The 13,831-nt window shown below is 44.3% G+C and overlaps 1 protein-coding gene across 1 annotated transcript; it reads left to right on the plus strand.

Moving 5' to 3' along the window:
* Positions 1-555: 555 nt before the first annotated feature.
* Positions 556-10,124, plus strand: LOC127060954 (uncharacterized). Its single transcript, XM_050986297.1, has 5 exons — positions 556-1,049; positions 3,491-3,568; positions 4,161-4,278; positions 7,450-7,537; positions 7,896-10,124. Exons 1-5 carry the CDS (start codon positions 556-558, stop codon positions 8,588-8,590), a joined length of 1,473 nt encoding a protein of 490 aa, XP_050842254.1. The 3' UTR covers positions 8,591-10,124.
* Positions 10,125-13,831: the final 3,707 nt, after the last annotated feature.

A 13,831-nucleotide genomic window follows, 5' to 3' on the forward strand; every position in this document is an offset into this window, starting at 1 on the left:
TAGAGCTTGAAAAGAGAAAACTGCTTAGTATTCCTATATTTTTGATGATTAACTCAAAAATATAACATGGCTTTTGGAGGAAAGAGTGTCATGTACATATTTTATAGCCCATGAGGTTTTGTTTCACTATAATGAACATTGTGTTACACAACACCCTGATGACCTTAATAGTGTTACAAAGTATAAAACCATGTAACTGTTAAATGTTCATGATCTATCAAACTGATTATCCTTAGCAGATACATCTTTTTTCTCCTTCTCACTCCTTGTGACGTCCCACCCTTAAGGAGAAGGAAGAACTCCTTTAACAATCTTTCCTCCCAACAATAAAAACAAATGTTTATATTTCAATGAATTTTTTTCTTACCAGGCCTCATAACAACTTTACCCTCTTCTAAAAGCAGTTCACAGATGGATTTTAAACTAGATTTGGCGGGGGAAGGGGATGCTCTACTGAGCGTCAGTAAGGAACCTGGAAACAACAGCACTTTAGGGAACAGCAGGGAAATACCTGTAAACTGTCCCAGAGGAATTAGAGAGGGTTCCTCCCAAAAGATGAAGAGGTGGACAGCCCAGCTGAAGTGCCTCTACACCAATGCATACAGCATGGGTAACAAGCATGAGGATTTGGAAGCCCTGGTGCAATTAGAAAACTCTGACCAAATTGCTATCACAGAAACATGGTGGGATGAGTTACACAACTGGAACATGGCAATTGAGGGCTACAAGCTTTTCAGAGGCAAGAGGACAGGAAGGAGGAGTGGGGGCGTTGTGCTCTATATTAATGAAGGGATAGATTGTGAAGACCTGCCTCCGAGAAACAGCCACAAGCAGTTTGAGAGCTTGTGGGTAAAAATCAAGGACCAGGCCAACAAAGGACACCTGGTGGTAGGGGTCTACTGCAGGCTGCCTGATCAGGGGGAGCCTATTGATGAGGCCTTGTTGCTTCAGCTACAGGAAGCATCAAATTCACAAGCTCTCCTGATTGGGGATTTCACCCACCTGGACATCTGCTGGGAAAGTAGTACAGCTGGCTGGAAGCAATCCAGGTGACTTCTGGAGTGTGCAAAGGACAACTTCCTGGTCCGGGTATTGGAACAACCAATCAGAGGAGAAGTGCTACTGGACCTGGTGCTCACCAAGGCAGATGAGCTCATTGAGGAGGTTAAGACTGGAGGCAGCCTGGGCTGTAGCGATCACGCCCTGAATGGATTTCATGATCTCAAGGAGCTTGAACCTGGCGAGGAGCAAAGTCAAGACCCTAAACTTTGGAAGACCAAACTTCCCGCTGTTTAAGGACTTGGTAAATGAGATCCCCTGGGAAACTGTCCTTAGGGATAGAGGAGCTGACCAGAGCTGGCAGCTCTTTAGGGCCACTTTTCTTAGAGCACAAGAACTCTCAATCCCAGTGTGTAGGAAATCAAGCAGGGCAGTCTGGAAAGTGGCATGACTGAGCAAGGCCCTGCTCCTCAAACTGAGGAGCAAGAAGGAAATGCACAGACAGTGGTAGAAGGGACAGGTGACCTGGGAAGAATACAGGGATTAAGTTGGTAAGTAAGAACTTTACAATTAAAATTGTAAAGCAGGTATGTTTTATTCCAGCTGGGACGCATGGGAGATATTTCCACCAAAGACATGCGTGCCTGGTGAGACAGATTTTAGGTTTAAATACACATTGATCCCCCAAGCCCACACCTCCTTGCCTGCCTATTCCCTGTCCAGAGTCTTTGGTGGTGCCACGCCTCCTGGTGGTCATGGGTGGGCGTCTTTGATGAAATAACATCATCTTCTTCGATGTTCGCTGCTTGACCCTTTCTTCTGGGCAGGTGCAGTGGAGGTTTGGCTTTCTCTCAGGTCAGTTTGTCCTGGCCAAAACCAGGAGCCTGGTTCTTGCTCGGTCCTTAAACAAAAGGTCCTGCTTTATGGGTTTCAACAATACCTCAGTCTTGCTTTACTGAGTTTTCTTATCTTTATGGCCTTTACCTAGCAACTAAATTCTTATGTGCTCTGTTACAAGTTGTCTCTACCTAGCAAGTAACATTCCTGTTACAAACTGTGTTCTATACTTTTGCAAACTTGCTAATATATATATATATATATATTTCTGTTTTCCTTCACCTACCTAAGTACATTATATGCTTCTAAAATTCTGAATTTTTATATACATATATGTTTCCCATATCAGGATATGGTTCAGATGTATAGGGATGGGGTCGGGAAAGCCAAGGCAAAGCTGGAACAGGACTTTTCAAGGAATGTGAAGAATAACCAAAAGGGATTCTATAAGTACATAGGTCAGAAGAGAAAGGCCAAGGAGAGTATGCCCCGCCACCAATAAACAAGAAGGAAGAACTGGAGACAACAGATACGGAGAAGGCTGAGATACTCAAGAGTTCTTTGTCTCAGTCTGCACCGGCAGTCAGGCTTCCCACATCTTTCGCATCCCTTAACCACTGGGTGGGTGTAGGGAGTGTGAAGTCCCTCCCACTATTGTGTTTTCTCCCACTGTGTTTTCTTCTTAGTAAGTGTTGTAGAGATATGTAGAGAAAATCAAGCTTATGACTTCTCTATTCCTCCTCTGGGCCCATCTCTCGGAAGATTTACAGATTTTTTATCTGATCAGGGCAATTTTGTTATAATTTCTTTTGACCCCACAGTAAAAACAGATATTTTGAGAATGCTCTTGAGATTTGGTTTGTACTGGAGTTTTGTTCTTTTCCTATCACCTGTCTCTGTGACTTTCATGTCTAGGAGTGGTGTCTGGAGGTTTTAGATTCTTCTGGAAATTACTTTCTCACATAGTGGTTACTATAATTTTTGCTTTCACTTTAGCTTTTTCTTCATCTCTCTGGACATAAATCTTTTGAGCCTCCTTTAATAACCCATGTAGTGATCTATCATGCCTGTCTTCCTTTTTTTTCTAGTGTTTTTTTCTAATATCTGGCCTGGCATTAGTGACAAAATTAATTCTTAACAGAGCTTGTCCCACAATAGTCTCAGGCTCTATTCTGGAATATTGTTTCATATTTCTCTTAAGTCTGTCTAACCACTCAGTTGGAGTTTCTTCTTTCCCCTGCTGTCTCTTAAAAGCCATTTTAGCATTTTGCCTTCAGGGTGCCGCCTCTTTTATTCCCTTGATTATCAAATTACGATAATCATTCATGTGTTTCCTCCCCTCCTGAGAAAAAACTATTTTCACTATAGATTGCATCTTTTCCCAAGTAAAAATGTTTGGACCTAAGAAATGGTCTAATTGCTCAGCTGTGCCTATGAGATTTTTCCCTTGTTTTGAGGAAAGATTTAGGATAGGTCTGTCTTTTTGGCTGTGCTTCTTGTGCTTCAATAACGTGCTTCTTCTTCATGGACCAAGTTTCCTTGAAGAGCAGGAGCTGTAGTTACCAAGGGAACAGGACGCAGAGCAGGGACGGATAGAAGTGTCGGAGGAAGGGGGGTGAGGGGGGGAATTCCTGCAGAGGCTTGGTCCTCCAAGGGGAGGGCGCAGGCAGGGTCTGCTGCTGGAACCGCCAGAGGAGGGGGGGTCTTCCGGTGGAAACCAAACCGGAGCATGGTAAGCCCGCAGATGGCTCATGGCGGCAGGGTCGGCACCTCCCAGCGCAGCCGGCATAGACAAAGCAGGCGGGGCGGGGGTGGCAACAGTGGTAGCACCCAGAGCAGCCGGGGATGGGGCAGTGGGGACTGAGACAGAGTAGAAATTTTCCAGGTTGCAGGGTAGAAATTCTTTTTGATTTAGGTTTAATGTACATCTTTTAGTTAAGTCTTGGAATCTTAGCTGTTTAGTCTGAACTCAGAAAATTGCACCAGTGAAGGGCAGAGATAAGGCGGGGGATACAGGTCAACTTGGCCTAGGAATTTTTTCTGATAACAAAAGACCTAGCGCTAAATGTCACGCGAAGTGTGTAAAATGAATATGTATGAACCTATTGTGAAATTGTATGCATATGTATTTGGGGAGAAGGATAAAAAGGGGACCTGAAGGTCCCAGAGGTACGCATGCCTTTTAAGGGGAGTAATCCCCGCATGCGTCCAGCGCTGCAATAAACATACCGGCTTTACAACTTTTACAAAGTTGTGGAGTTTTTGATTTTCTCCGCAAAACATTTTGGCGAGCCAGGCAGAAGATTCCGTCTCTGTCCCCGCAGGGCAGGAGGGATAGAGGGACCTCCTAGGCGCGCCCCGGGATCTTCCCGGAGGAACTCCGCTGTCTCGCTTCGCCTTCTGCGGAGACAGACAAGGACCTGCTGCTGGCGTGCGGATTCGGTATGTATTAAGAGGGCCCCCGGGGGATAGGAAGGCTGAATAAGTCACTCAGAGACGTCTGAGTGCTCAGCCTGTGCCTGCAGGCAGACCAGTCGATATAGCGACTGAGAGGCGAGAGTTCACTGTCCGATAGAGCGGCCGCTAGCAACCCTGGGGCTGGGTTTGAGTGAACTCGTGCGTGTGTGTGGTGTCCGGACACTGTATTGCTGTTTAGTTCATGCATTGTGTGTGTCTGTAATTGTGTGAGTGCATGGTGTACAAAGGGAGTACATCTACAGTGCGGGGGGGTTTCCACCTGCAACTGAAGGGGCCAAGTAAGGCCTGAGGCACGAGGCGGGGAAGGCTGTGGGGCAGGGAGTGCCCTGCGGTGAAGTGGAACAAGTGGAGAAACGTTGGTCAAGATGTGTATTGTGTTTAAAGGTAGTGATTTGTGTAGATCGGGCACATTTTAACCGTGAGTATGAGCTCAGGGAGTTCCTCTGCCCTGGTAGTTAGACTTTATCTCTAGAATTTTGCTGTGTGCTGTTATTTTGATTGTGTCCAGAGTGTGTGTAGAGGAAACTCGTGTGGATAAATGCTGAAGTGTATTGTATGCTGTGTTGTGTTGAGAAAAGTGGGCACTTTGAGAGATATGCCCTTTCCGGGTGAGTTTCTGTGGTTCTTCTCCCACATTGTGGTAATTTGATGCTCGAATTGTATAGTGGTGTTTGTGGAGATTTTAAGATTTTGTTTGCAACAAATGTAGCATTTTACACAGGGAACTAGGGTATGGTGATTTATGTTTAACTGTGGTAAAAAGAACTAAAGAATTCCAAGAATTCCCCCCCCCCACAGCAATTCCAGCCCTGACTTGTGAATTTGGAGATAAGGGGGGGAGCGGTGTGTGTCTGTGTTTGTGGGTCATATCAAAGTTTTTGCTGTAACAAGCACAGCCTATTGCAAGGCAGTAAAGTGAGTGTCAGTAAAAATGCTTGAATTAGATTGTGAGAGAAGAGCACTAGAAAAACTGAGATTTGTAAAACAGAGTTTAGATAGGAGAGATGAATGAGTTTATGAGACTTCAGTTGGTAATATAGTAAGTTTGAACTGATAAGCAGCCTGACTAGAGGTTAAGTGATAAACGCCGAAGTGATAAATGTAAATAGCCTGCAAGCAATTCCTGAGAGCTTTTGGTGCATTGAAGAAGCTGGCACTTTTGTGTGCAATGCAGAGTTTTGCTGTGCCTTAAGGCACAGATTTCTGTGCCTAAGTTTAAATTTTTAAGGTTCCTGATCAAGCCAATTCGGAACTTGAGATCTTAAAGCTTATGTGTGGAGGATCACATCTAATGCCTGCCACCTGAAGGTCTGTGTGTGGTGGGGAAAAACTGAGAAAAGATGACACTGTGAGGTTTGGGTAGAAACAAGATAGTATAAGAGAAGAGAAAATGAGAACTAACCAGAGCAAAGAAGTTCCTGAACTAGCCCCTTTGGGAGGGGCTCACTGGGAGAAAGCTGTCCAGTAGGGCGGCTCAGGATAAAGGATTTATAATACCTTATTATAGTTAATGATGTTTTAAAATAAGAAAGGAAATGAAATAAAGTCCCATATGTTGATGTAGTTTTATTTTAAGACTTCACTCCGAATGGCAGAGTAACTGTGGGTTCAGAGCTCCCTCTGACCTACTGGTGTTAGCCCTTGAAAACGAAAACAAAGCAAAGAGAAAGCAAATGAAACATGTTGTTCAGCATGCAGCATAAGATAGCAATGCATGAAGTCAGAGAAGGTTTATCATACTGAAATGCAAAGCGATTACAGCTCACAAAATAAGTACTTATAATTTATTAAAGACTCCTCCTAAAGTAAAAGAGGATAAGGAGGAATCCCCCAAAAGGGGAAGAGGACTCAGGCTCCAAAGGTAAACCCATTGGCACCCATCCCCTCCTGGCAGTTTCATCCAGAACTAGGAGGTAAGAAACCCCTCTTTGAGAGGCAGTGAGAGCAGAAAAATGGAAAAGGGTGGAATTTTAGTTGGTACAGGAGCTGTATATTCAGTTTTAAATAAAGTTTTAGTACCTGTGGAGAACCATTGCGTTATAGTGTGGGGAGCAACTGACCAGTCTGAGAAGGCATACTTTTGCAAATCTTTGAAGAAACGTGTGTGCTTAGAAGCTTTTGTACATGCCCAATTCTCTAAACATTTTCAAATGGGGGGTTACTCTGGAGGCAAATGATATAAAGATGTTAGGCTTAACATTAACAGCCATTGAAATTAAGTAAGAAATTAGTAAAGAGATATTAGAACAAGTGTTTTCAGAAGGATAGGCTTCTGCTGTACCAGGGAGGGCGAAGAATGCACCCCTTCATAGTAAAATGGCTTAAGAAAAGAACACAACCAGTGAGAATTAAGCAGTACCCCACCCACCCCCAACCCCCCATCACACCCTTACCCCCACCGCCTACCCGCCACCCACCTCCCAGTACCACCAAGCCCCACCAAGACCAACCCGCCTGAAAAAGACGATAGGGAAGAAATCAGCCCAATAATCAGTGGTACTGATTGAGGGCTGTCAATAAGATAACAAGGAATTTATACCCTGTAGTAGCAAATCCATATACTGTACTAACTTGTTTAACACCTGAGCTAACCTAGTTTACTGTTTTAGACCTGAATGATGCCTTCTGTTGCCTCCCTATCCACAAAGCCAGCCAGAAAATTTTTGCATTCAAATGAGAAAGCCCTGAAAGCAGTGCAAAACCCAGCTCACATAGTCCATGTGCCTCAAGGCTTCAAAATTTCCCCACTCTGTTTGGGAGCAACTTGCAAAAGATATGGAGTCCTGAGAAGCTCCACAGGAAGAAGGTAGACTATTGCAGTATGTGAATGACCCTCTAGTAGCCACTCAGACGAAGGAAGCATGAGTGGCCTGGACGGTAAGCCTTTTGAATTTCCTAGAACTCCAAGGATACAGAGTATCAAAGAAAAAGGCACAGGTAGTGAAACAGAAAGTAATCTACCTGGGGTATGAGGTGAGTGCTGGGCAACGGACTCTAGGGCAGGCTCGCAAAGAAGCCATATGCCAAACCCCAAAACCCCAGACAACTTCTTGGGATTGGCAGGGTGGTACCGGCTGTGGGTTTATAATTATGGACTGCTCATCAAACCCCTCTATGCTCTTATTGCCAAAACAGAGATCTCCAGTGGATGAAAGAAGCCACACGGGCCTTTCACCAGCTAAAGAATGCCCTCATGTCAGCTCCAGCCCTGGGACTTCCGGATGTAAGTAAACCATTCTTTCTAGCTTCCCATGAAAAACAGGGAATTGCCTTGGGAATACTGGCCCAGGACTTGGGTCCATGCCGGAGGGCTGTTGCTTACTTCTTCAAGCAACTAGATGCAACAGCCAGAGGATGGCCAGGTTGCCTCAGAGCTGTAGCAGCAGTCGTGCTGAATATTCAGGAGGCACTCAAGTTTACCCTGGGGCAAAGAATGACTGTGCTAGTGTCCCATACAGTGTCCACAGTACTGGAAGTAGAGGGTGGCCATTGGCTTTCACCACAGAGGTTCCTGAAATACCAGGCCATCATGGTAGAGCAAGATGATGTAGAAATAGTGGTGACTAATATTGTCAACCCAGCTTCCTTTCTCAGTGGAAATCAAGGGGAAGCAGTGCGCCACGATTGCCTGGAGACCATTGAAGCTACCTACTCCAGCCGCCCAGACTTAAAGGACACTCCTTTGGACGATGCAGAGAGCTGGTTCACTGACGAGAGTAGCTACGTTGCCAATGGAAAGCGACATGCTGGGTATGCAGTGACCACCTCCAGAGAGGTAATAGAATCCAGACCCTTACCAACAGGCACCTCTGCGCAGAAGGCTGAGATAATTGCCCTGACCCGTGCCTTAGAAATGGCAAAAGGAAAGAAGATAAACATCTACACAAACTCAAGGTATGCATTCGAAGTCGCGCATGCACATGGAGCCATCTGGAAAGAGAGGGGACTTTTGACCTCACAGGGAAAGAACATCAAACATGCACAAGAGATAATCCAGCTGTTAGAAGCAGTTCAGCTGCCTGAAAAGGTAGCAGTTATGCATATCAAGGCACACCAAAGAGTGAGTTCAGAATTGGAAGAAGGAAATGAGCTGGCGGATAGAGAGGCAAAAGAAGCAGCAAAAGGTGAGGTAACTATTGAAGGAGCCCTAATTCCAGATGGACAAATTTCCCTTGAAGGTAAGGCAGAATATAGAAGGAGAGATAGAAAATTAATTGAAGATCAAAAAAGGACATATACCAAGAAGGGTGGGCTACCATTGAAAAGAAGCTGGTAATCCCTTCCCATTTATTGTGGTCACTAGTAAGGGAAGAGCACCAGAAAGCACACTGGGGAATAGATGCCCTATACACCTACTTGATTGAAAGAATAGTTGCTAGGAATTTATATGCCACTATTACTCAGGTGACCCGACAGTGTGATCTTTGCCTCCAGACTAACCCCAAAAATGCTCCCAAACCGAAACTCGGTCAGATTGGGAGAGGCCATGGGCCTGGACAGCAGTGGCAAATTGACTTTTCAGAACTCCCAAGGAAAGGGGGTATCGGTATTTATTGGTATTGACAGATACATTTTCAGGGTGGCCAGAAGCATTCCCCACCAGAACTGTCAAAGCCCCCGAGAGGTGACCAAGGTGTTATTACAAGAAATAATACCACGCTTCAGAGTTCCAGCCACAATATCCTCAGATAGAGGATCACATTTCATTTCCAAAATAGTGCAACAGATTAGTAGCCACCTGGGCATAGATTGGGAACTTCACACTCCATACTGTCCCCAATCAAGTGGCCAGGTGGAGAAAATGAATCATTTGATTAAGCAGCAGATTGTGAGACTTGGGCAGGAGGTTAATCTACCCTGGCCCCAAGCTCTTCCACTGGCACTATTGCAAATCCGGACTAAACCTTGGGCTAAAGAAAAGCTGAGTCCTTTTGAAATGCTTTATGGAAGACCATATGGAATACAAAAGGGAATGTCCACCCACACTGGGGAGGTAACACTAGCTACCTACATGGTAGCTTTAAGCAAACAGCTCAGAAAAATTGAGAAACACGTGGCTGGAGCTCGGAGCAGGGAGCTAGATGGGCCAGTACATAACATACAACCTGGAGATTATGTATATGTTAAGTGTCTTACAGAGAAAACTTTGGAACCACAGTGGGAGGGACTGTTCCAGGTGCTTCTCACCACCTTCACTGCAATCAAGATCAAGAAGCAGAATCCCTAGGTCCATCACTCTCGAGTGAAGAAGGCCCAAGAACCCCCTTGGAGAGCAACATCAGGAGACAATGAACTGAGACTAAAGCTTACATGGGCAAAAAAGAGTATATTGTGGTCGGGAGTGGTTCATACTTTCACTTGCAGAATTGTTTTGTATATATTTATAACTGATCTTGCTAATTTAGAATTAGAGAATACTACAATGACTAGCTATGTTAACATCCCTATCAAATGTACACGGCAAAGCATTGGGAGACGCCTATTGTCGTAGGAGTCTGCATTAAGTAAAAGAATTTACTTATTTTCTAGGAAAGAGGGGAACGAGACAGAGTAAAAATTTTCCAGGTTGCAGGGTAGAAATTCTTTTTGATTTAGGTTTAATGTACATCTTTTAGTTAAGTCTTGGAATCTTAGCTGTTTAGTCTGAACTCAGAAAATTGCACCAGTGAAGGGCAGAGATAAGGCGGGGGATACAGGTCAACTTGGCCTAGGAATTTTTTCTGATAACAAAAGACCTAGCGCTAAATGTCACGCGAAGTGTGTAAAATGAATATGTATGAACCTATTGTGAAATTGTATGCATATGTATTTGGGGAGGGGGATAAAGAAGGACCTGAAGATCCCAGAGGAACGCATGCCTTTTAAGGGGAGTAATCCCCGCATGCGTCCAGCGCTGCAATAAACATACCGGCTTTACAACTTTTACAAAGTTGTGGAGTTTTTGATTTTCTCCGCAAAACAGGACAACCGTGGGAGAAGCGGTTGAGGATGGGACAAGCGAAACAAATGGGACATCCCCGGCGTGGTTGGCGCGGTGACCACAGACCATGCGGCAGGTGGGACCCCCAACATGGCTGGCAGAGCGGCCCTGGGCTAGGTGGCTGGGACTGGGGCAGACAAATTCACCGTCAGGGCCAGAGCCAGCACAGGGGCTGGATTGACTGGTGCACCCGCGAGCGATGAGATCAGAGCCGGGACGGGGGTTGGGGTGGAATGGTGCCGCCGCAAACGTTGGGGGAGCAAGCAGGAACAGAGAAGGTAATACCTGTAAAAGATCTTTCTCTTCTTTTTTTTTTTTTCCTCTTGTTTCCAGCCCTTTCTTTCCCCTTTTATTTCTTTTCTTGCTTTGTCTCGGGGGTTTCTGATATTTTAAAGATTTTTATTCTCCTACCATCTCCCCCCCAGCATGCGGCATATTCTCTTTCTTCTGGATTGAACGTTTCTTTTGAATTTACAAATAAATTCAGATCGTGACAAATCCAAACTTCGAAAGAGCTGTATCTAGGCCAATCAGCGTGGTCATATCTTATTTCCTTTTGTCCATTCTATCATACAAAAGTGGATCATCTTTACCTTTTCTCCTTGTACAAGGATTTGTATACCTGTTAGCTAACTTAACTCACAGAGGGCTATCTTGGGCTATCTCTACTGGTACTCTTTTATGAAATAAACAGGGCAGGAGATTTTCCTCCTTTTAATGCCTTTATTAAAGTGATCAGCTCGAGAATGGGGGTTTTGGCAGATCCGCGGAGTTCTGCCGCCACTCCCAGCAGTGAATCAGAAGAGGAGGATTTGCAGCTCTGTCCCCAAGGGGGCAGAGCCGGGAGTCCTGTCCTCGCAAGGCAGTGGGGTATACCCAGGGTTTCTCAGTTTGGGTTGTCAGTCCAGCGGGTCCTAGGTCTGACTGGCATCGTTTGTAGCTGGGGCGAGGAGTGACCGAGGTTTTCAAGCGTCTCTGCCGGCTTCAGACCTCGGCCCTGCTATCCAGACACCACTCTGACCTTTTAATTCTGCTTCGGCTCGTCTCTTTTGGGGTATTTTCCAGGATTTGGTAAAGGTCCTGTCCCAAGGTAGTCTGGGTTTGGGGGAAATTTGCTCGTGTCCTGAGATGCAAATATCCCCCTCTCCCCACCGTCCGAGGGGGGGTTGTCATCCTGGCAACAGACTAGGGTGGTGCTGGAAAAACAAGAATCTTCCACATTAGAGAGTCAAATGGTGATACTTAAGGATACTTAACTGGCGGTTACAATATTTCACTAACAAAGAACTCTTGGCCAACGGTCAACTCTCAGATCAACTCAAAAACTACTCTGCTGCTCCTTCTCTTAAAAAAAACTGTAACCTTTTTTTTTTTTGTTCATAACAGTCCCCCCTTTTTTTCTTTGATCGAGCTTAAACCTAAGCTCGCATCAACCTTAATTTTTTTCTGTATTGATTATAAATTTCTTGAGCACTTTGGTAATCACAGTTACTTAACTTTGTTACTCTCCTCGGTTTCTTCAGTTTGGCTTGAACGGCAGATACCACTATTTTAAAGAAGCAGGGACATATGCACAGCAAAGAAAGCAATCCCCCAAGTATACACACAGTGGGGAAAGTCGCTTTTTCCCATAAATCCTTTTTGAAAATCCATAGGTTATCCCACCAACTGGAATCAAGTGTAGGAGTCTGTTCTTGGTTGTTTACATGTGCTAGTTTTTTTATCTCATTTGACATGTTTCTAATGATTGCATTCTTTATCTCTAATACTGCTTGGAGCCTGATGATTCTATTTAACATAGATATCGGGGTCTGAACTTGGCCCTTACAATTTTGACTTCTCTCAATTTTTATTGTACTTTGCTTCTTCTGTTTGGTTTCTCTTAAATCTTTGTATATATGAACTCCTAAACTTGATCCAGATTCTTTGTGTAATAAAGAGAAATCTGGTGTTATCATTCCGGTAGTGGAACTACTAGACCAATCTCCTGACAATTTAGTGTATACTGTAATACCAAAGATAAAAACCAGGGGTTTAGGGCTTTCCCAACATTTACACAGTTCTTTAATTTTCCTAAAGGGGTTTTTCTCTTTTTCAGTACACTCATATGCTTCATAGTAAATACTCTTGCCCTTTCTTTTTCTTAACAGACAAAACTGCTAAATACCTTTTACAAACCATTTTTCTTACTACTTTTACCATCTCTTGTCTTTTTACCAGATCTATCAAACTCGCTTCAGTAACATTACGTTTGAAGCTCAAACCAGCTTCTCCTACAGGGCACTCTCCCAGGAGTTGCTGCATCAAAGTGGCAGTATTATGGGCCATCCATCCTTTCTCATCCTTTTCACAAAAGACCAATTGGGAGAGGTTAACACAAATAGGGTTGGAACTTGTATGGACTCTCGACAAAGAGCTTATTTCTCCCTACTTGAGGGGTTGGTAGCATTCACAGCAGGCTCTCCTGGGCTCCCCAGAGCACCAGCAATTAAAGCCATCATTACTACCCTTCCCAAGAGTCCGGTATGGGTCATATTACACAGCCTGCCCCCACCCGGTCTTGCCTCTTGAGGATTTCAGGTTTTTTTAGCCCTTTAAGAGTCCTTTCTTTTTTATCCGCCTCTCTGGTTACCTCTCTTGGTCTGTCCCTACTAATTTTATTTCTCCTAGGAGGGTACTCTGTAGAAGATTAACTTGGAATATTTGATTTTGAGTTGGGGGAGTTTACCCAGAATTTTTCTAGAATACTTTAACAGTTTCTTTTTTCGTGTCTCTTAACGTTTTACAACCTCATTTACAACACAAAACTGTCTTACAACACTTTAGATATGTTATGTTTCTGATACCAAACTCTTTCTAAACAGTTCAGTCTTTTGACTCTTTCGTCTGAGAGTCAATTTTAAGTCACTTGGTCCTTTTACCACAGTATACTCAGATGACTCAACTGGTGATGTAGTTGAATCTCGTGCAGTGCCCGGGGGTGAGACTGGCCCTTTTATCCTGGTAATGTGAGTGCCAGCCTTTTTCTCTGGTCCGCACAGCTGAATTAGTGACGAGGAGTACCTGGAAGGGGCCTTCAAATTTAGGCATTAATGGTCCAGTATTCCATGACTTTATCAGAACCCAGTCTCCTGGGTTAATATTATGAACCTTTGCTTCAAGAGGGGAAGTTTGGGGGAGGTATCCTTTTTTCTAAGTCCTCTAGTGTCCTTCCAATGATTTCTAAATACTTTCTGGTAGCCTCTTCTCCTTCCAGATAGTCTCCTGTACTATAGGGTGTTAACAGGAATGGCAGTCCAAACATCATTTCATAGGGTGAAATCCTTATGTCAGACCGAGGTCTTGTTCTGATGCGCAAAAGCGCTGGGGGCAAACACTTCAGCCAATTCAATTTTGTTTCTTCTACCAATTTAATTAATACATTTTTGAGTGTTTTGTTCATCCGCTCCACCCTCCCAGAACTGTGGGGGTGCCACGGAGTATGCAATCTCCATTCTATTCCTAAGGCTCTGATTATATTTTGTAATGTTTGAGCTA

Source organism: Serinus canaria, chromosome W (genome assembly GCF_022539315.1).
Source record: "Serinus canaria isolate serCan28SL12 chromosome W, serCan2020, whole genome shotgun sequence".
Taxonomy (NCBI): Eukaryota; Metazoa; Chordata; class Aves; order Passeriformes; family Fringillidae; genus Serinus; species Serinus canaria.